The sequence below is a fragment of the Jaculus jaculus genome, chromosome 19, assembly GCF_020740685.1.
Source record: "Jaculus jaculus isolate mJacJac1 chromosome 19, mJacJac1.mat.Y.cur, whole genome shotgun sequence".
In the NCBI taxonomy this organism is placed as follows: Eukaryota; Metazoa; Chordata; class Mammalia; order Rodentia; family Dipodidae; genus Jaculus; species Jaculus jaculus.
In genome coordinates, this window is record NC_059120.1 from 58,416,760 (window position 1) to 58,439,021 (window position 22,262).

The window sequence follows — 22,262 nt, forward strand, 5'->3', positions numbered from 1 at the left end:
CAGGTCCGGGACCCGGCGAGCGAGGCGCCGGCCCGAGCGCTGGCTCCGCTCCGCTCCCCGCCCGCCCGCGCGGCCGCAGCGACCGGAACCGGAACTCGGGCGGGCCCCACCACCGAGGGCGGCCGCAGGGGAAGCGGGGCCGGCGAGACTCCGCGTCCGGGCCGCCGGCACGCCGCGCCCCCCGCCGCCCCGCTCACCGGCCGGGCCTCCCTGCGGGCCGCGGGCACGCCCCTGCCTGCCCCGAGCCGGTGCCCTCGCCGGCCGCCTCTCCCTCCGCCGACCCCGGGGTCCCCGCGCCCGCCCAGGCCTGTGCGCTCGGTCGCCGCCTCGGGCCGCCGGCCGGGGCCCAGCAAACAATAGACTTCGCCGAGGGCCGAGGTAGAAGAAATACAGAACTTTAATGAAGACTATTCCCTTTGGTATGCGAGACTCGCGGAACATGACAACAAAAGAGGACGGCGGCCAGGACGAGAACAAGTCCCGCATTGGCTGGTCGGCGGCGGCCACATCACCATTCGCGCGCGCTCTCTCTCTCTCACCCAGCACTATCTGGCCAAACTTCCTCCTGGCCTTGCCCTAAGAGGCCCATGTTTTCGTCGGAGTCTCTCGTTTAAAAAAATAACAAGAAGCAAAGAAAGGGATAATCCTGCTAGTCCTAGTAACCCCCAGGCCCCAAGAGGAAAATGCCAATTTGGAAAAGGGCTTGGAAAAGTCAGAGGCGATGTAGAAACGTAATAATCGGTGACCGTCATTTCGTGCTCAAAAGCCAGGGAAAACAAAACTAGTCAGGTCCATCTACAGTTGCATGTAGAACAAACATGGCTGCGGTTCCAAACGTACGGACGGCACCTGGGGATTGTCTACCGCTTCATTCGCAAGGCCGCCACAGAACCTGCCTGGAGGTTAACTTGCACTTATAGGAGGCCCGAGTTTGGTCACCCACAGCCAAGAAAGGGCAGACGGGGTGGGCTGCAGGAGGAAAGGCTACACTTTGGCTGTCAAATATAACACACATGCAACATGGGAGGGGCGGGCTGAAGAAATGTATATACAGACCCCTTGGGGAAAAGGGTCCCGGCCAGGAGGCACTGAGCAAAGGGAGGGTCCAACTCCCCCCGGCCGGGAGGGGGGTCTAGGGCAATCTCTAGGGCTGCGTTATCACCCTTGAGGAGAGGGGGACAGCTGCTACTCCTGCCCTGGTTCTCCCAACCCACACGGGAGGGGCGGGGTTGCTGAGCAAAAGGGCAGGCTCTCAGAAGCCAAGGTGTCAGCACCCATCCTCAACTCAGGAGCCTGAGAATTCTACATCAAGTATCTGCCAACCCAGGAGATGGCAAAGGCACAAAGTTTCAACAGCAGGTGGGGTACTAAAAGGAGTCTGGGGTACCCTGAAGCCCGGGCATAGACCAGAGGTATGATTAATTCCCTTCCCCAAAAGGGCGATTGCTCCACTGGGCCTGTCACCACAGGGCACATGACAAGCACCCACTTTCTGGGGGTAGGGCACATCGGGTTGGCACAGGAAAGGCCCAGGCAAGGGCCATTCTGCACATTAATACTTTGGTGAGGTTTGGGGACAAGCAGGATGCTACCCCAGGATCCTAACTCAAACCCTCTCATTCAGGTGGACACTAAACCCAGAGTCCACAGTACTCCCAGCTCCCACCCCAAGCCAAGCCCACAGAACAGAAGTCCTGAGGGTTAGGGGAGCAGGGTGGAAGGGCTGGGGGGGGCATCCTCTGGGAGGGAGACTGGGGAAAGATCACACTTTCCGCTCCACAGGTTGCTGTAGGCACAGTTCGCTGCCCGCAGAGATGATGGGCAGGTGATTGTCCACGTGGTAGCTAATGAGGTGACTGACACTCTCAAAGCGGTGATCCTTTGTCCGAACCTGGAGGGGAGGAGAGTCAACTCAGGCGAGGAGTCCAGTAAAACTCTGGTCCCTCATGGCTGAGGACAACAGAATGGTTAAGAGGAAATGAGGAAGGGACTGGAGAGATGGCTTAGCGGTTTAGGTACTTGCTTGCAAAGACTGACCACCTGGGTTCAATTCCCTAGCATCCACGTAAATCCAGATGCCTCTGGAGTTCATTTGCAGCAGCAAGAGGCCCTGGTGTGCCCATTCATAGCCTCTCTCTCTCTTTCCTGGCAAATAAATAATTTTTTTTAATTTTTTTCTTAAGAAAAAGAGGAATATGCCAGGCATGGTGGCACATGCCTTTAATCCCAGCACTTGGGAAGCAGAGGTAGGAGGACTGCCGTGAGTTTGAGGGCACCCTGAGACTCAATAGTGAATTCCAGGTCAGCCTGGGCTAGAGTGAGACCCTACCTCGAAAAAAAAAAAAAAAAAGAGGAATGAGGGCTGGAGAGATGGCTCAGGAGTTAAGGTGCTTGCTTGCAAAGCCTAAGGACCCCAGTTCAATTCCCCAGTACCCACTTAAAGCCAGATGCACAAGGTGGCACATACATCTGGAGTTTGTTCACTGCAGTGGCTAGAAGCCCTGTTGCCCATTCTCTGTGTCTGTCTCATATATAAAATAAATATTTTAAGAGAGGAATGAGGAAGAAAATGGGGAGAAGGGAGATACCAGCCTGATGATCTAATTTTCTCTATAAAGAGAAGCTATTCACAAGTATGGAGACGGGCAGGTTGGTGGACTGGGAAAAAGTAGATGATCAGCCCAGAAACCATGAAGCCGAGGGACAGTAAAACGTGTGGCTTGAAGGAAGCTGGTCATTCTTCCCAAAGGAGACACACAGTACAAAGAAGGTTGTAGAAAGGTCAGGTTGCTGCAGAAAAGAGAGCAAAAAAATTTAAAAAAAAAATGTCTTTGAAGGGCTGGAGGGATGGCTTAGTGGCTAAGGAGCTTGCCTGCAAAGCCACAGGACCCAGGTTTGATTCCTCAGGACCCATGTAAGCCAGATGTACAAGGTGATGCATGCATCTGGAGTTTGCAGTGGCTGAAGGTCCTGGTGCACCCATTCTGTCTGTCTCTCTCTCTCTCAAATAAATAAATAAAATTTAAAAAAAAGAAAGAAAGAAAGAAATATATATAGAGAGAGAGCTGGGCATAGTGGTGCTTTTAATCTCAGCACTCAGAGGGCAGAGGTAAGAGGACGGCCATGAATTCTGAGACCAGCCTGGGATTAGAGTAAGTTCCAAGTCAGCCAGGAAATACAAAACGTCAAGGTTCTGAGGAGCAGTAGGTAGTACAGATAAAAGAAAGAACACTAAGCTTAGGGCCTAAGGAGCTGGGGAGACCCCAACCACCTCTTGCAAGAGGAACCTATGGGTGCAGAGCCCCTAACTATGTGGCAGCATTGCCATTCCAGGGCCATTTCCTCACTTATCAAGAGGAGTACAGGGCCAGACATGGTGGCACACGCCTTTAACCCCAGTACTCGTGAGGCAGAGGTAGGAGGATTACTGTGTGTTTGAGGCCACACTGAGACTTCATAGTGAATTCCAGGTCAGCCAGCATGAGACCCTACCTTGAAAAACCAAAACAAAAGAGGAGCATGGGGCTGGAGAGCTGGCTCAGCAGTTAAGGTGCTTGCATGCCAAGCCTACAATGAAGGTCCGATTCCCCAGTACCCACGTAAAGCCAGATGCACAAAGTGACACATGCATCTGGAGTTTGTGTGCAAGTGGCTAGAGGTCCTGGTGTGCCATTCTGCCTCTCTCTCTCTGCTTGCAAATAAATAAATAAATAAATAAAAGTTTTAAAAGAAGAAGATGGTCAAGAGGGGCACAGCTCAGACAAGCACCTTCTAGACCTGATGGGCTTATGGTCTGAGAGCTGAGGACTGGCCAAGAATATAAGGAACACAGCTCAGGCTCAGGATAGGAGGACAGAAGGAGGCTTACACCACCGCAGGGGGATACCAAGCACCTAAAAAGAGCAAAGGAGGCCCACAGACAGCAAAAGAAATGAGAGAAAGAAAGAGACCCTTTTCTGGCACTTCTACCCACACATCCAGCACACGTACCACGCCCTCCGGGTCGACCAGAAGCAGGTGCTTGGGCTGCCCGCTCTGCAAGCCAGTAAGCACATACTGGCCAGGCGTGGTTGTACTCTCGCGCACCAGGAAGTCACCATTGAGCTGCAGCAGCGCCTCGGCCTCCCGCCGGCTCAGCTTCCCGTGGAACCAGGCCTCCCCTTGGAGCTGCTCAGCCATGGACAGGGACTGGGCAGGCGGAGGTGCCCGGAGAGCATCTTCAAAGGGCTCTGTGGGCATGCAGAAAAGACTAGAATCGGTAGCTGGCCCAACACACACCCCAGTCCACACTCAGGAAGAGACAGGAGGGGAGCCAGCAGGCTGAAGAGGAACAAAGCAGGAAGCGGGGCTACAAGAGAGCCTGGCAAACTCACTCATGTCGAAGAGGTCCCGGGGTGTGCTGCCATTGATGGCCAGATTGGGGGGCCCGGCTCCCCCTTGCCTGGCCTTGTCTAGGTTCTGGATGTTGACATAGGAGGGATCATCGAAGAGCTCTCTGCCTGCTGAGGAAAGGCACTCTACAGTGACACCAGCCCTGCCTCCTGTACCCCGGCTCTGCCCGGCACAGCGAACCTTTTATACCTGAGCAGGGTGGAGGAGGCAGCATCTGTTTACGGACTTCAGGGTCTCCTGCAGCAGGCTGCCCTATGGGCTACAGGGGCAAAAACGACTGTGACACCAAGGTCCTTGCCAGACACCCCCACCTTGTGCTCGTGCACCTCCACCCAAGCAAGTTACCAGGGTCGCTCCCAGGTGGCTGGGTGGCTGGGCACTGGGTGGAGTGGGTCGAGCAGCCCCTGGAGCAGCTCCTTCCTGAAGCCTCATGTCTACCACCCCCCCAAGAGGGGGTTCCTTCCCAGGGAAGTCATTGTAGTACTGGTGATCAGGTGTCTCCTCTTCTTCCTCATCCCAAGCAGAGCCATCAAAACCAGCCATCCTGCAGAGGGTGGGGTGGAGCGAGGATGTAGGCGTGAGGGACGGGACAGCGGCTTGAGGCCTGCACTGGGCATGTACTGTGGGTCCGGCCCAAGGGCGCTTATCTTCCTGGCATCCCTAGAAGGCAACTACTGGTTCTCCCACAATTTCACAGATGAGGACCATCAAAGTGCAGGTCTCACGGCTGACAGAGGTCACTCCAGAGTGGTTTAACCACTTGGACAACACAAAGTGTCTGATGGCCTTACTGTTTATCCTTTGATGTCTGAGGCGAAAGAAAAAAAAGAGGTATTTTTCCAATCTAAACTCTTATTTTTTATTTGTATGTGTGTGTATGAGTATGCCAGAAACTCTTGACACTTGCCAATGATACTATGAGGGTGGCTTAGAAATTGGCCCCAGCCTGGCAGGCTCCTTAAGCAAGCTCCTTTAATGGCTGAGCCATCTCCCTAGCCCCCAATCTTTTTTTTTTTTTCTTTTTCTTTTGAGGTAGGGTCTCTCTCAAGCCTAGGCTGACCTGGAATTCACTATGGAGTCTCAGGTTGGCCTTGAACTCACAGAGATCCTCCTACCTCTGCCTCCCAAGTGATGGGATTAAAGGTGTGGGCCACCAACACCTGGCCCAATCAAAATTCTTTTTTATAAATATTTTTTATTTATTCACAGAGAGAGAAAGAAGCAGATAAAGAGAGAGAATGGGCCTACCAGGGTCTCCAGCCACTACAAACAAACCAAAGACTCATGCACCCCCCTTGTATATCTGGCTTACATGAGTACTACGGAAATCAAACCTGGTCCTTAGGCTTCACAAGCAAGCATCTTAACCGTTAACGCCATCTCTCCAGCTCCCAATCAAAATTCTTTTTTTTAAAATTTTTAAAATTTTTTTGAGGTACGGTTTCACTCTAGCCAGGCTGGCTTGGAATTCACTACGGAGTCTCAGGGTGGCCTTGAACTCATGGTGATCCTCCTACCTCTGCCTTCCAAGTGCTGGGATTAAAGGCATGTGCTACCACACCCGGCTCAATCAAAATTCTTAATGGCATGGCTGGAGAGATGGCTTAGTGGTTAAGGCGTTTGCCTGTGAAGCCTAAGGACCCAGGTTTAATTCCCCAGTACCCACGTAAGCCACATGCACAAGGGGGCACATGCATCTTAAGTTTGTTTACAGTAGCTGGAGGCCCTGGCGTGCCCATTCATCCTCTCTCTCTCTCTCTCAAATAAATAAATAAGTAAAATTATTAATGGCCATCAGAGCCAGGAAAACACAGAACAAAGAAGTGAGAAGTAGGCAAGACACAGGGATTGACCAGAAATGAGGAAGGTAAATTAAAAGGCTTTCCAAGCCAGGCGTGATGGCGCACACCTTTAATCCCAGCACTCAGGAGGCAGAGGTAGAGGTAGAAGGATCACCATGAGTTTGAGGCCAGTCTGGGACTACAGAGTGAATTCCATGTCAGCCTGGGCTACAGTGAGACCCTACCTTGAAAAACCAAAAATAGGGCTGAAGAGATAGCTTAGTGGTTAAGGTGCTTGTCTGTAAAGCCAAAAGGACCCAGGTTCGATTCCCCAGTACCCATGTTAGACGTATGCACAAGGTGGTGCATGCATCTGGAGTTCGCTTGCAGTGGCTGGAGGCCCTGGCACACTCATTCTCTCTATTTCTCTCTCTCTCTCTACCTGCTTCTTTCCCTCTCTTCCGCTCTCAGATAAATATATAACAAAGTAAACAAAATTTAAAAAATAATAAATAAATAAGAAAGCCTATCCAGGGCTGGAAATGGCTCACTGTCAAGGCACGTGCCTGCAAAGCCTAAGGACCCGGGTTAACTCTCCAGGTCTCAAGTAAGCTAGATGCACATGGTGGCACATGTGTCTGGAGTTTGTCTGCAGTGTCTAGAGACCCTGGTGTTCCTATTTGTGCTCGCTCTCTCCCCCCTCCAACTCTAATAAATAAATAATTCTTTTAAATAAAATAAGCCAGAGAAAGAGATGCCAATGGGAGGTTCTAGAATGCAGCTCTACCCTGGGCAAAACACTTTTCAGGAGCTAGGGATGTAAATCAGTTGGTAGAGTGCTTGCCTAGCCAGCAGGAAGCCTTTGGTGTGATTCCCAGAACCATATAAAACTAAGCATGAGTTATGAAATTTGCAGGAAAATGGATGGATCTGGAAAGGATTATACTGAGTGAAGTAACCCAGGCCCAGAAAACCAAACGTCACATGTTCTCTCTCATATGTGGATCCTAGCTACAAATGACTGGACTTCTGTGAGTAGGAAGAAAACTCAGTAGCAGAGGCCAGTAAGCTACAAAGGAGATACAAAGGGAAGAGAAAGAGAGGGAGGGGGGACCTAATAGGATGGTATTGTATAGATGTAAGTAGAAGAACAGATTAATGGGGGTGAAAACGCCTAAGTGAGGTCAGGAGAAGAGATTGAGTAAAGGAAAGGTGGAGGGAGGGCTAATCAGAATCTAAGAGGATATATAAATAGGTCATATGGAAACCTACTTTTTTGGACAATGGAAACTCAGGAGCCATAGATTGTTACTAGAAAATTTTCAGTGCCAGGGATGGGATACCTTCCAGTGAGTTGTTGGGACAGGGAGGTCCCTGATGCCCCTAAAACATTACAGGCCATTGCCGAGGCCCTTGGTTTTCCACCAGGAATAGATGGTAAGACTCTATTGCTGAACACTCCACATACTTGGGCTGCAAGGTCATTGAGAAATCCTGCTGCAACTGAGCTGAGAACCTCCTCCATGTAGACCAGCTGACAGAAAGCTGGAAGAAGACATTCTGCATTCTGCATGCAGTTCAATGGGAGAGAGAGAAATCACCAGTGAAGATACTCAACAGTGGACACTGCAAGCCTCATATTTGGCCAAATGAGCCAATGGGTGCAATAGTGGCACATCTGTCATGGTGGAAACCAACTGACCTGTAATTGGACTGGAGGCCGGCTCCATGGGAGGGAATACATCCCTGATACTGAAAACCTACAACAGGGGTAATCATGAGCCCTAGGGGTGTAACATCTGCTGCAGTCTGGCAAAATGTATATACTATGCTCATCAAACTGCCCAAGAAGCATATATTAATGCTACTCTCACTTTTGGTAAAGAACCTTCTCTTTTCAGATGGCAGTGACCTTGGGATGACTCAGGAGGCATCATGGTGCTGGGAAGAAGTGACAGGAGTGCTCAGCACTACAATATCTCTATCACACCTTCCAAGGCTCAGGGTCCATTGCAGAAGAGGTGGCAGAAAGAATGTAAGAGCCAAAGGAAGGATAGGACTCCTTACAACATCCTCCCTCCATACACAAAATGGCCTGGATATCCATGACCTCACAGTGCCTGACACTACCTACATAAGACCATCATAATAGGAGGAAAAGATCATGATATCAAAATACAGACTGAATGAGAGGGGGAGGAGATATGATGGAGAATGGAATTTCAAGAGGGAGGGAGGTAATTACCATACGATAATGTTTACAATTATGGAAGTTGACAATAAAAAAATTAATTAATTTTTAAAAAACTAAGCATGATAACACACACTTGTAATCCCATTACTCGAGAAATGAAGGCAGAAGGATCAAGAGTTCAAGGCCCAAGAACTGCCCCACACCCTTCCCACTGACTCACCTGTCATGAGGGGCAACCAACTTAGGTGGGTTCCTGAGGTATTGTTTGAAACGCAACTCAAAGGCCTGGCCAATGGTGCTGATGACGTCCTGAGCAAGCCCTTCGGGACACTCCAGGATGTGGCAGGCTGGAGGCATAGTAGAGGCATTCAGTGAGCTCTGAAGTAAGGTGTCCAAGACAGGTGGGCAGAGGTCCCCATCCTCCCCAACAGGACCCCTTAAGAGCTATGCTCCACAGGGGCAGGGAAAGAGATACCAGGTTCTGCTCACCTGCCTCTCAGACAGCTGACTCTACCCCGCCCGCGTCCCCCACCATGCCTCACCTCTCTGATTCACGGGGTCTTTGGCAACATAGGCAACGTACTCAGCTGTGTCCTGAGGGGGAAAGAATCAGAAGTGTCTAGTTAGGTAAATTTTACAGCTTCATCTCCTCTTGACCCCTAAGACACCCAGCCCTTTTCAGAGAGTCCCACAATTCCAGCCCCCCCACTTCTCTAACCATTACCTTTTCAGCCTTAGTCCCTACTTCCCATCTTTGCTCTGTTCCCCGACTCACCGGATCCCCACCAGACGCGAATGAGATAGATTGCATGTGGTGGTTGGCAATGATCTGAGGATGAGGAAGGGGATGAAGACCAAAGAGAATGACACGCGTCAGGCAGCCTCGAGGCCCGGTAGATCAGCCTCATCCCCAGCCCAGAACCCAGTGCTCCAGTCCCAGTCTCCTGACTTCTTATCCCACATGCTCCTGGTTTCTTCCATCTCCACCCTCCTACTACCCCTGGAGTCCCTTCTTAGCTTTTGGCCTCCTAGCCAGGTCTCTCCTTAGCCCTCCCTCTGGTGTTCCTAGTCCCCCTGAACCACTACCCACCTGTTTGCAGTCTGCGGCCATGAGGTTGAGGCTGCTGGTGGAGACTGTGAGAGTTATTGGCATTCCGGCAAATTTTAGGTTACTCCTCCCCAGGATAGAGCTGAGCGGGCGGCTACAGGGCTAAGGAAGGAACCAGTTTCAGAAGCCGAGGGTTCCCAACACCTGTAAAACACTCCTGACTTCTGGTCTTCCCACGTGCCACTCCACATTCCCCAGACCCACCAACCCCACATACCTTTCTCCTCCTTGTTGCTCCCTTAGCACTTGGCACAGCCTCACACACCAGACTGATGGCCTCCCTGGGGAAACAGAGGTGCTGGGTCAGACTGGCAGGAGGCCTGCCTCCTGCTGGCTGGGCTGACACAGAGCTGGAGGAGGGGAAGGCCGGGCCAGAGTCCCAGGGCACTGCAGGCTCTTTGTCGTGGTGAATTGAATTAAGGGCTTTTAATATTTGATGACACTGAGGCTGCTTCCTGGATGACTGGGTTAGGGCCTCAATGGGCGTGACTCCTCCTCTTCCCAGCCACCAAAGGTCCTGTTCCCTTCCGAGGCAGCAGCACATGCCACCGAGCCCTATTTTCTCCCCAGCTCCACCCAGCAGCTACTCCCCGCTCCACTGTGCCCAAGGCTGGACAGTAAGGCGGCGCCAGTCTGGAGCTGTACTGAAGTCCACCACTTCTCCTGATTCTCTTCTCCACCCGGAGCCCCGGAGCTCAGCAGGACAAGTGCCCCACCCTCTCCTCTCCTCCCCTCCAGTGGTCTCCCACAATCCAACCCCTCCCCACTAACCTGGTGACCTGGGTCCGGGTGTTGAAGTCCAGGGCTCGCATGGACTGCAGGACCTCCACACAGCCCATGTACTGGAGGAGGAAGAGGAGCAGCGTCAGTGGCCTCCTACAAGCCCTTCAGAGGACAGCAGGCCTTCTCCCTATGTGGTCCTTAAGGGACCTAACATGAAACAGTGCTCCCCCTGCCTGGGGCTACCATCCCACAGGTATTGCCTGGGGGGCGGGGGAGAGAAGAAAGGGCCAGCTAGGAGGACCTCACGCAGGGTAGGTATTGGGTGGGCTGGAGTGACATCTCTATAAAGGGGGAGGAGTCTGGAGGGAAAAATCAAGAAGTCACTTGTTCTAACACTTACAAAGAACCTCCGAGGTGCTGGGCATTGTGCTAAGCGGGGGTGGGGTGTCAAGGAAGGAAAGGGGCCAGGGCGGAAATTTCCCCAGGCTGGCATGGAAGGGGCACGGAACTGGAGAATGGGCAAGACAGGTTTAAGAACTAGGACAACAATTCGAGGAAGGAAGCAGCTGGGGAGGATCCAGGAAAAGAAGTCTCCGAAGCTATGAGCAGAGGCACTGGAGGGGCTGGCAGGGAGTAGAAGAGCGATGTTCACTCACCCGAACCAAGTAGGAAACCCCGGGTCCCATGACTTTGTCGTTGGGATGCAGCCAGCCCCGTGTGGGCTTATTGACAAAGCTCCCGTGTCGGGTCCACTCCTCGCCCCCCAGCTGGCCCCCTTCTACCCGAGTCCTGCGCCCGCCGCCTCCACTCAGCTTGTTCATGTCCTGGAGGAGGGGCAGGGGGCCTGAGTCCATCATGGCTGCCCCTGCAGTCCCTTCCCCATCTTCCGTGGCCTTTCCAGGCTCCCCCTTAGGGCCCAGGCGCCCCCCAGTCGGATTGGCCAGCTTCAGGTTGCTTATCCGGGGGAAGAAGGAGCACAGGGTGGTGGGACTGTCGTCCCCAGCCAGAGAAGGCAGAATGGGCCCCAGGGACGAGACTGATGGGGAAGGCAGCTCCTCCGGAGGGGTGGACCCCGAAGCCCCCTCTTCCAGCGATGACAGAGATTCATTCCGAAGTGGGTTGTACTTGGGCTTTGGGGGTAGGAGATCCATGACCAGGGTGAGAGGGGACTGCTGCCCGGCCCGGCCCGGCCCCCCTGCCAGCTTAGGCAAGGGGGCCAGGCAGGGGGCATCCGCAGGCCCTTAGTCTGGTCTGACCTCTGCGGCCCAGTGGTCACAGGGATCCTGGGGAAGCGAAGGACATGTCGCGTCTGCACCCCCACTTCAGACCTAGACAGTTTCAGATCTCATCCCTGCCCAGCCCAGGGCGGGGGGCCTCTTCTCAAAACTGAGAACAGGCTGGACCCAGAGCTGCCTGGCTCCTCCCCGGAGGCGGGAGTTACAGAAAGAGTCCAATCCCGAGGACCGTGCTGACTCACAGGCTCAGAGGGGACGAGCGACCCCCTCCCAACCTGGAGCTCCAGACAGGAGTAGAGCTGGCCATGCCTCTTTCCTTCACTAACAACTAGTAATCTGGGGAAGAGGAAAGGGGGGAGGGGTGGCCAAAGAGGAAAGAAAGGAGATAAGAGAAAGTGCATCAATCTCGACAGGATGCCCGAGCAGAGGCCAGTGAGGCTAGTGAGAAAAGTGGGAGGAACAAAGGCAGCTGGAGGTGGGAAAGGGAGGGGACCCCAGAGCACAGCATTGCCCTTCCAGTCCTGGTTCCCTCACCCTCCAGCCCAGGCCACCCCACCCTACCGCAAACAGCGGGGTGGTGGCCCCCACGTGCGGGGGGGGGGGGGGGGAGGGTCATTACCATCCTCTGCCACTACAGCTGTGGGCGGGAGCAGGGAAATGGGAAGGGAAAGGAAATGGTCCCAGGAGATACAGAGCAGAGTGGAGAGGAAGGGCCAAGCCGAGGAAGTAGTACTGTCAGGGGTCTACAAGGCCAGAGCCAGAGCCAGAGGACACCTTGTTCAAGCCGTGTCCTCTATGCATGACACCCACCAACTGGGGAGCAATAGCCCCATGCTGAACACGGGTCAACCTCCCCTCCACAAGCCTGGTGAACAAAACAAGATGAGAAAGAGGGGACAGGCATGTACGTGTCTGTATCTGAGGCCAATCAGTGGGCCTGCCGGGTATGCACCCCACAGTGTCCCTCACACCACTAGACAGAGGTGGCAGAATAAAGAGTTCTCCAAGAGAACTGAAGCTAGAGGCCACAAAGGGACAAAACAAGTCTGTGTCAATAAGGAAAGAGGGATGCCAGGCATCAGGGTTAGGCTGTAAGTGGCTACTAGTCCCAAACCCATTCCTTCGTCTACAGCTTCCTGACACAGCTCAGCTTCAGGACGGTTACAGAGGAAATTAGAAAGGGACCAGAAGATGCATCATCTTCCCCCATGCTCACCTCCAGATTACCATTCGGTTTATTTCAGAGGATTAAAACAATCTGCATGATTACTGTAATCAACAACATTATCAATTAAAGTGTTAAATAGCAGGGCATGGTGGCACACCCCTTTAATTCCAGCATTAGGGAGGCAGAGGTAGGAGGATTGCCTTGAGTTCGAGGCCACACTGAGACTAGAGTGAATTCCAGGTCAGCCTGGGCTCGAGTGAGACCCAATCTCGAGAAAAAAAAAAAGTGTTAAATACCTTTGCTTAACTCTTTTCCCACAGTCCTTAGTCCTCAGGAAAGCTTTGTCACTGCACTCCTCCATTCCTCAGGAATTCTGTCACTCCATTTGGTAGGGCCTTAGCTCTCAGGCATAAAGACAATGACAAAGGATTTTGTCACAGCCTCTCTCAATTATAAACACACCAAACTGTCCTCATCCTTAAGAGATGGCACTCCTTGGAAGCCTACATATCCAGAGGCAAGGCATGAACAACAGGTGTGGACATTTGGGAGAAAAGGAGGTTTGCAGGCTTTAAATTTGCCCAGGGAGAAAAGAGACTTGCCAATGGACCAAATCCTGGCGATTGGAGGGAGGAGCTGGGGGGAGGGTGCGGCTTCTTAGCCCTGCAGGAAGGAGGGACGGAGGGGAGGGAAGTAGCAGGAAATGGTGGAAGACTCGGGAATGTTTTCCAACCAGGAAGGCTGGGCCAGTGCAGACAGGATGAATGTCCAAAGATCTCAATAGCTAAGGGGAAGAAAAGAGCCAGAGAAGGGGCTGTGTAACAAAAAGGACACTCATCCCTATGCCTCATTCCAACCACTGTTTTCTGGTGGTAGAAACACTTCCGCTTCCCAGTCTTAAACGCCAACAAGTCCTCGGCCCTATTGAGCCAGGGGAAGGTACCAACCACACAGAGCTAGCAGTCTTTCGGGGGCTACCACCACTCTCGTGCCAGTCAGCCCTTTCAAGATGCTCTCTCCTCGCAGGAGGGGAACGGATGGAGAAAACGTCTGCCTATCATGTCACTGCGCACAACCACAGACGGAAACTTCAACCTGCCACCTGATGGAGCATGTGCGCTCAGGAAAACTGAGCCCACTGCCAAAAGAAAAAGTAAAGCAGGCCGTGGGGGGTGGTGCACGCCTTTAATCCCATCATTCGGGATGCTGAAGTAGGAGGATCGCCAAGAGTTCGAGGCCACCCTGAGAATACATAGTGAATTCCAGGTCAGCCTGGACTAGAGTGAGACCCTACCTCGGAAAATAAAACAACAAAAAAAGAAAAAGAAAAGAAGGAAGGAAGCATCTAAGATGAAAGGCAAGGGGGGGTTCCCCACCACCGTAACTGTCCCTAGGGGGGCGTGGACCCCTAGGAGGAGCGCACCAGACTTCTCCCAGGCCAGGCTTCCCAACCACCGGGAGGAAATGACCGGATGGGCGGGGCTTCCCGGAGGGGCGGAGCCACGCGGAAGGCGTCACTTGCACAGAGTAGAAGCATTCTTTCAGAACCGAGGTTTTTGCCCTTTTGGAAACGAGGTTTTTCGGGCGGTAGTTAGCAAAGAACGGCGGCGAGACGATGGGTTTCGGGGTGCCCGAACGCCGGGTGGGGCCTGTACGCACGTCTGGGGGTGGGGGTGGGACTTCCAGGAGAGCTGGACCACAGGGTGGGGTAGCGACCGTGAGAGACAAGTAGGGGTCTGGGGGAGAACCCCCGAAGTAGAGAGGTGGGACTTCCGGGGAAGGGGTCTTGGGGGCGGGACTTACAAGCGAAACCGGAAGTAGGGTCCCGGGGAGGTGGAGGAGTTGGGCCGTGAAAGGAGAGGAAAAGTCGAGACTCACCAGGGCCTCATGGAGTCTCCGCAGCGCAGCACACGGGCCGATCGAGGTCCAGACCACACCCGCCGCCTGCTTCAGTTGCCTCCCTAACTTTCTCCCCGGCCTGGGCCTCCCCGGAGAAACTTTGGAGTACTTCCGGCCTCACTAACCCCTGACCCTCTTACCTCCCCCATTCCCCCTCCTTCGGCCTTCCACGCCCCCTCCTTTCAGCCAGCCAGTGAGAACGCGAGAAGGCCGGGCCCGGGAGCCGCGGCAGCCAATCAGCGGCCTTGCTTCGGCCCACGTCCGTTCTTGAGGAACTGCCTTCCACTGAGAACGCGAGGCCGTAGCCAACCAGGACCAATCAGAGGGCTCCGAGTGGAGATGTCCCGCCTCGGGCCGGGGAAGACCAATGGGCGAGGCGGGCGGTGTGTTTGAAAGCGAGGCCGCCGAGGGTGGGCGCTGTGGGCAGAGCTGGCGGCGCGGAGTGGGCGTCCGCGAGCACGGCGGTCATGTCGCACAAACAGATTTACTACTCGGATAAGTACGACGACGAGGAGTTCGAGTACCGGTCAGTGCCGGCGCGGGGCCGTAGCTAGGTCGTGAGCCTTGACGAAGGAGGGAGCACAAAGAGTTAGTTGGTTAGAAGCGGGGGGGGGGGGGGGGGGGGGGGGGGGTCCTGGCGCATGCGCAGGAGGCGATCGGGATGGGCGTGAGTGTCGTTGGAAGCTTGAGGCGCTTGAGCAGAGGTGGGAGGAGCTCTGGAAACAATTGAAACTTGGAGTTTGCGGTCCAGTCTGTTGATTAGAACCGTGATGGGAGGAATAACGAGTTTCACCTTTGGGGTGCGGGGCGGGGGTTGGCGGTAGATTCTGGATTTTTCTTTTTTTGTTTTGTTGAGGTAGGGTCTCGCTGTAGCCCAGGCTGACCTGGAAGTCACTCTGTAGTCTCAGGCTGGCCTCGAACTCACGGCCATCCTACCTCTGCCTCCCAAGCGCTGGAATGAGAGGCGTGCAGCTAGGATTCCGGCTTTTTGCTGTTACCTCTGGGGCTTTAACGTGCCTTGTGGAGAATGTTCGTCTCACCATAGTTCCATAGAACCTGAGCGAAGCGGGCAGAAGTGGAGCTGGAGTCCTCTCCGTATTCTCAATGACAGGGGCGTTCTGAGAGCTGGAGTTATTACCAGTTCTTGAAAAAGAAATGGGGGGTGGGTACCTAGGCTTGTTTTGTGAAGAGAGCTTGAAGTGATGTAAAAAATAGACTTTCTGAGCCGGGCGTGGTGGCGCACGCCTTTAATCCCAGCACTTGGGAGGCAGAGGTAGGAGGATCGCCGTGAGTTCAAGGCCACCCTGAGACTACAGAGTTAATTCCAGGTCAGCCTGGACCAGAGTGAGACCCTACCTCAAAAAAAAAAAAAAAAAAAAAGTTCAAAAATAGACTTTCTGGGGCTGGAGAGATGGCTCAGAGGTTAAGGCGCTTGCCTGCAAAGCCAAAGGACCCAGGTTCAATTATCCAGGACTCACATAAGCCAGATGCACAGGTGGCACGTGTGTCTAGAGTTCATTTGCAGTGCCTGGAGGCCCTGGTGCACACACATTAATTCTCCTTTATATTCATTCTCTCTCTCTCTCTCTCCTCCTCCTCTCAGTCTGCCTTTTTCGCTCTCTTAAATAAACAAAATTAAAAAAAAAAAAACAACGAATGGACTTCTTAGGCCAGAGTGACCGGCAAACTGGGGGGCGGGGATGGACTTGTCATTTGACAGGGCCTGGTAGATGCCCTTCAAATACTTAGAAAAGTTTGCTAGGTTTCAGGTGTGCAAGATGCAAGGCAAGCCGGTAGGGATGGCTCCTTCCACAGGTAATGTCAGCACTAAGAATGCTGAAGCTGGAGGATTGCTATGAGTTGTGGATCAACCTGGGCTACAGTGACACCCTGGCTCAAGTAAACAGAGTGCAAAGTAAAGCAAGGTGTCAGCCAATCACAGACTTAAAAATACCTAGAACAAACAAAATCCAGAAAGAACAGTCACCTGGCTAGGCGTGGTCACTCACACCTTTAATTCCTGGCACTTGGTAGAGGATCGGGAGTTGGAAGCCAACCTGGGCTACAGCCTGGGCTAGACTGAGATCCTTCCTCAAAAAGGAGCACTGGGGATTTGGCACATTGTTTGCTTGGGTTCAATTCCCCAGTACCACATAAAGCCAGACACAAGAGGTGGCCATGTATCTGGAGTTTGCAGTGGTAAGAGGCCATGGTGCACGCACACACACACAAACACTCTCTCACTCACTCTCAATGAATAAATTTCAAAAAACAAAAAAGTGACCAGTTTTGCTAGGGCTATGTACAAGGAGGATCACCCAGGACTTCACAGGAAAGAGGGAAAACTAGAGAAAACTTCATGGAGGGGAGTGTCAGAGAAGGGAGCACAAAAGGAAAGAGAAAGCTTCTCTCTTGTGGTGGAATGTTTTTTTCAAGGTAAGGTCTCACTGTAGCCCAGGCTGACCTGGAGCTCACTGTCTAGCCCCAGGCTGTCCTTGAACTCAGCCTCCTTAGTGCTGGAATTAATTAAAGGCATGAACTACCACATCCAGCCTCTTTTTAAAAAATTTATTGGCAACCTCCATACATAAAAACAGTGCACCCTTTCCCACCAGGAAAGCACTATATCTTCCAAGTATGAAAAAGAGATCCTTACTGGATGCAGTTTGGATTTGGTAGTTGTAAAGAAGTCCATGATAATTCTGGAGTGGAAAGGAATAGAACACAAGGATTTACAGAGATTGACATTACTAATTATTGTGATACTTAAGACAGTTTTTTTTTGTTGTTGGGTTTTTGTTTTTTGAGGCAGGATCTCACTCTAGCCCATACTGAATTGAAACTTACTCTGTAGTTCCAGGCTGCCTCTGACTCAACAATCCTGCCTCTGCCTCCTGAGTACTGGGACTAAAGGTGTGCACCACCACACCCAGTTTAAGGCAGCATTCTAGTTTAAATTTTTATTTTTTAAATTTTATTTATTTTCTTCATTTAAGAGAGAATGATGGGGGTGCCAGGGCCTTCAACCACCGTAAATGAACTCCAGATGCATGCGCCACCTTGTGCATCTGGCTTACATGGGTTCTGGGGAATTTAACCTGGGTTCTTTGGCTTCAAAGGCAAACACCTTAACTGCTAAGCCATCTCTCCAGCCCTTTACTGAGTTTTCCTACCTGTGCATGACGTATGTGGTCACAGTCCCCCTCCTATTGCCACCTTTTGTCCTCTTTCCACCGAATCCCTTCTTTCTGACCAGTCTCTACTTCAGCGTCTTGTTGTGAGTCCCAGGCTTACTCCAGCTCAGGCTGGCCTCTACTTTACAGCATTTCTTCCTCAGCCTCCCAAGAGCTGGGATTAAAGACTTTGGTTAGCCTTGTCTCCTCATCTGGAGAACATAAAGTTGAAGTTGGCTTTTATGTCTCTTTGCCCAGCCTAGAGTAGGGCTTTGGACACACCGGAGATTTGGTATGTGTTGACAAATACATAACCTTTATGACAAGAAAAGTGCCACACCAGTCTCAAAGTACCCAACCTTGTCTGGTCTTGGAAACTTAGAGGGTCAGGCAATTTAGTACTTTGATGGGAAAAACATTTAACACCTTTCTTGGACCCAGTTAACTTTTTTGTTTCAAGCCCAGGCTAACCTGGAACTCACAGTGATCCTTCTACCTCAGCCTGTGTTTATAGGCATGTGCCACCAGACCTGGTCCCAATTAAAATTTTTTTAAAATTTATTTATTTGACAGAGAAAGAGGGGGAGAGAGAGGGAGAGAAAGAATGGGCACACCAGGGCCGAACTCTAGATACATGTACCACCTTGTACAGCTGGCTAATGTGGGACCTGGGGAATCGAACCTGGGTCCTTTGGCTTTGCAGGCAAACACCTTAACTGCTAAGCCATTCCTCCAGCCCCCAATTAGTTTTTTTGTCCTCAGCTGTTTTGCTTGACATCTGTAGCTAAAACTGTACCTTTGCATGGCTGGGAGAAATCGCTAGCTTCATCTCCCAGAAAATGCAACAGTTTAACTATGGATTTTTAAAAATATTTATTTATTTTGCGAGAGAGAAAATGGCCACACCATGGCTTTCAGCCAGTGAACCACAGATGCATGTGCAACTTTGTGTATCTGCTTATATGGGTACTGGAGAGTTGAACCCAAGTCATTAGGCTTTGCAGGCAAATGCCTTAACCATTGAGCCATCTCTCTAGCCCCCCCTTTTTTTTTCAAGGTAGGGTCTCACTCTAGCTCAGGCTGATCTGGAATTCACTCTAGTCTCAGATGACCTCAGGCTTACAGTGATCCTTCTACCTCTGCAGGAAAATGAGAGTCAAGGCAGACATTTACATACCATACCTCCTGATTATTCCACACAGTGCTCCATAGCAGGTCTTTTCTATCCACAAAATAACTTTAACAATTCTATTTAAAACCTACCTTCACCTATTAACACTATGTGCTCTCTTATGGGCAATCAACCAGAAAACATATAAGACTTGTAAAGTCAGAGAAAATACACATCAGTGCCTGGAACCTAGGTATTAATTAGAATTGTTCATTAATTTGTAGTTTTTTCAAATATACTTTTATGATGCCAGGCATGATGGTACATGCCTTTAATCCCAGCACTTGGGAGGCAGAGGTAGGAGGATCACCATGAGTTCAAGGCCACCCTGAGACTACATAGTGAATTCCAAGTCAGCCTGGGCTAGAGTGAGACCCTACTTCAGAAAACCAAAAAGTAAACAAATAAAAATACTTTTTTTTTTTAAATCTTTTTTTTTTAATTTTTTATTTATTTACTTGAGAGCGACAGACAGAGAGAGAAAGAGGCAGATAGAGATACAGAGAGAGGGAGAATGGGCGCGCCAGGGCCTCTAGCCTCTGCAAACGAACTCCAGACGCATGCGCCCCCTTGTGCATCTGGCTAACGTGGGTCCTGGGGAACCGAGCCTCGAACCCGGGTCCTTAGGCTTCAAAGGCAAGCGCTTAACCGCTAAGCTATCTCTCCAGCCCAAATAAAAATACTTTTATGAAAATCTACATAACTTGACATGTATTTCCAGCTGCCTCTACCCACATCCCATAATAAGATTGTTACAAACTCCCTGATATCAGGAATCAGTTTCTCTGAGCTAAGGAGATGGTTCAGTGGGTAATGCATGTCTCAATCCTAGCATGCCCTTTGCACACTTGGGGTAAGAGACAGGCCCAAAACTCATGGGCCAGCTAGCCTGGTAGACAGCCGTGAGTGAGAGATCCTGCCTGAAAAAAACGAAGCTGGGCATGGTGGCACACTCGGGAGGCAGAGGTAGGAGGATTGCTGTGAGTTCAAGGCCACCCTGAGACTCCATAGTGAATTCCAGGTCAGTCTGGGCTAGAGCGAGACCCTACCTCGAAAAACCAAAAAAAAAAAAAAAATGGAGCTGGGCGTGGTGGCCCACGCCTTTAATCCTAGCACTCGGGAGGCAGGCAAAGGTAGGAGGATTGCCATGAGTTTGAGGCCACCCTGAGGCTACATAGTTAATTCCAGGTCAGCCTGAGCCAGAGTGAGACACCCTACATTGAAAAAAAAAAAAAGAGAGAGAAAGAGGGCTGGAGGGATGACTTAGCAGTTAAAGCATTTGCCTGTGGCGAAGATAAAGGACCCAGTTTTGATTCCTCAGGACCCAATGTAAGCCAGATGTCCAAGGGGGCAGATGCGTCCGGAGTTCATTTGCAGTGGCTGGAGGCTCTGGTGCGCCCATTCGCTCTCTTTTCTCTCTCTGTCAAATAAATAAAAATAAAACATTTATTTAAAAAAAGAGAGAGAAACTAATTTCTCTTTTCCTTTTGTTGGTGTGGCTTTTGTGTACTTTTTTGTGCCTGTGCATGCTGACAGAGGACACCTTGAGTGTCATCCACATGACTGTCCTCTTCCTGTGAGACAGGTTGTTTCCCTGGCCTGGAGTGCACCAATTAGTCTGGACTGGCTGGCTGGGGCGTCCCAGGGGACCTCCTGGCTCTGCCACTGAAGTGTGGGGATTACAGGTGTGTACTGCCACACCCAGCATTTGTGGGTTCTGGGATCAAACTCAGGCTCCTACGCCTGTGAGGCAAGCACTCTCGTGACTGAGCCATCGCCCCAGCCCTTGTTGTTTGTCAGAGTATCATTTCATAGTCCAGACTGGATTGGAACCCATGGTAAAGGTGGCGGCCTTTCTGCCGTATCTGCTAGAATCCAAGGCCTGGGGCACCATAGCCCAGCTTTCCCTCCTGTGTAGACACTTACAACAGACTGCACCCAGTACTGACACAAATTCCCCACCTCCCATATTTCTGTTACAGGCATGTCATGTTGCCCAAAGACATAGCCAAGCTGGTCCCCAAAACCCACTTGATGTCTGAATCTGAATGGAGGAATCTTGGCGTCCAGCAGAGTCAGGGATGGGTCCATTATATGATTCATGAACCAGGTCAGTGCACTAGCTAAAAGTTACCAGGTAAGGCTGCAGTCCTGAGAGAGTGGCAGAATAAGATTGTCTGCTCCAAAGCAATTAAGGGTGGAGGGGATGATTCAGTGGGTCTGTCCCATTTGCCAGGTAAACAAACTAGAGTGACTAAATCAGGAGTTCAGTATCTTGAACTCTGTGTTGAAGATCAGAGACCACCTTTACTGAGAAACCTGTAACTTTAAGTCAGAGGGTCATCTTTCAAGGCCACATATACCCCAGTTATGACCCCTATTTTGTTTTCCATTAGGAAAGCAAATTAGATGTGGTCCACATAAGCAAAAGAAATTGTATTTCTTGATAAGACACCAGACACTCAGCTGTCAGGCAAAACCAATAAAGGATACCCCGGAGCTATACCTAGAAAAGGATTGCTATTAAGAATTGTACTTGGCAGGAAAAAAGGCCAGACTTCCAGATCGCCTCTAAGGCCGTATGTTTACATCATAATTCAGTTAAGAGTGCAGCTGGGGGCGGTGGGGGGGGAGTACAGTGCATAACATGATGTGAGCTGGTCCCTCACATCACTCTTTCAGAACCTCACATCTTGCTGTTCCGGAGGCCGCTCCCCAAGAAGCCAAAGAAATGAAGCCTGCAGATCACTTCGCAGCCGCAGGCGTCACGCAGCTGTCCTCACTCTACCGTCTCCCCATAGCGATGACTTCGCTTGCTTGCTTCTCACTTTGGCGTTTCAAGGACGTTCCACGCCCTGCTCGTGCTGTAACTGCTTTGCTGCTTCCCGAGTAGAGCCCCCCCCCCAACACCAGAGCGCCCTGGGGGACAGCCTCGGCTGAGAGACCCCTGGAGCCAGTGTGCTGTCACCAGATGGAGGCATCTGAATGTGACCACGGCTGCTCTGGGGATTGTGTAAATGTGCTTTTCTTTTTGTTCTTTCCTGTTGGGTGCTGTATTTATGGTGACTTAGAGGTTATGTTTCAGTGTACTGGATACTTCCATTTTATTTGACAAATCTGTTACATGTTACAAGCCTTGATTAAAGAAGAAGTTTTTATAATCCAATGCTGTGATTTTAAGGGCTCTCCCCCCATGTGACCATCTCATTCAATACTATGGTTCTTATTCTGTGTCCTTCAATTTGACAACAGAAGCTCAGCTCTTTGCAAGGTGAGGTTTACAAATTGCAGTAACTAGTTTTTTTGTTGGTTGGTTTTGTTTTTTGAATTAGGGTATCTCTGTAGTCCTAAACTGGCCTTGAACTCACGTGACCCGCCTAGCTCTACCTTTCAAATGCTGGGATTAAAGGTCTGCACC

General features: G+C 51.3%; 2 protein-coding genes across 6 annotated transcripts; one reads left to right on the top strand and one right to left on the bottom strand.

Moving 5' to 3' along the window:
• Positions 1-379: 379 nt before the first annotated feature.
• Positions 380-14,622, bottom strand: Shc1 (SHC adaptor protein 1). Of its 5 annotated transcripts, none has more exons than XM_045137900.1 (13): positions 14,480-14,622; positions 10,855-11,022; positions 10,247-10,317; positions 9,693-9,756; positions 9,458-9,577; positions 9,143-9,196; positions 8,910-8,961; positions 8,588-8,714; positions 4,738-4,936; positions 4,582-4,651; positions 4,374-4,502; positions 3,991-4,229; positions 380-1,891 (listed from the first exon to the last, which is right to left on the bottom strand). In XM_045137900.1, exons 2-13 carry the CDS (start codon positions 11,017-11,019, stop codon positions 1,763-1,765), a joined length of 1,419 nt encoding a protein of 472 aa, XP_044993835.1. In that variant the 5' UTR covers positions 11,020-11,022; positions 14,480-14,622; the 3' UTR covers positions 380-1,762. The 5 variants fall into 5 exon arrangements, with proteins under 5 accessions (XP_044993835.1, XP_044993834.1, XP_044993837.1 ...); XM_045137899.1 differs by lacking the exon at positions 14,480-14,622 and adding an exon at positions 12,898-13,104; XM_045137902.1 differs by lacking the exon at positions 14,480-14,622 and adding an exon at positions 11,455-11,595.
• A 256-nt stretch (positions 14,623-14,878) lies between these two features.
• Positions 14,879-22,010, top strand: Cks1b (CDC28 protein kinase regulatory subunit 1B). The gene is made up of 3 exons (XM_004667231.2): positions 14,879-15,026; positions 20,827-20,954; positions 21,527-22,010. Exons 1-3 carry the CDS (start codon positions 14,968-14,970, stop codon positions 21,577-21,579), a joined length of 240 nt encoding a protein of 79 aa, XP_004667288.1. The 5' UTR covers positions 14,879-14,967; the 3' UTR covers positions 21,580-22,010.
• Positions 22,011-22,262: the final 252 nt, after the last annotated feature.

What these genes read in the sequence shown, in the direction of transcription:
- Shc1 (XM_004667229.2), bottom strand. Translation starts at nt 11,349, where the DNA reads ATGGATCTCCTACCCCCAAAGCCCAAGTACAACCCACTTCGGAATGAA. An exon ending in TTGGTTGCCCCTCATGACAG is followed by an intron (nt 4,937 to 8,587) that starts GTGAGTCAGTGG and finishes CACCCTCTGCAG; the next exon opens with GATGGCTGGTTTTGATGGCT. An exon ending in TGGTCGACCCGGAGGGCGTG is followed by an intron (nt 1,892 to 3,990) that starts GTACGTGTGCTG and finishes CCTCCCCTCCAG; the next exon opens with GTTCGGACAAAGGATCACCG.
- Cks1b (XM_004667231.2), top strand. Translation starts at nt 14,968, where the DNA reads ATGTCGCACAAACAGATTTACTACTCGGATAAGTACGACGACGAGGAG. An exon ending in GACGAGGAGTTCGAGTACCG is followed by an intron (nt 15,027 to 20,826) that starts GTCAGTGCCGGC and finishes TTTCTGTTACAG; the next exon opens with GCATGTCATGTTGCCCAAAG. An exon ending in TTATATGATTCATGAACCAG is followed by an intron (nt 20,955 to 21,526) that starts GTCAGTGCACTA and finishes TCACTCTTTCAG; the next exon opens with AACCTCACATCTTGCTGTTC.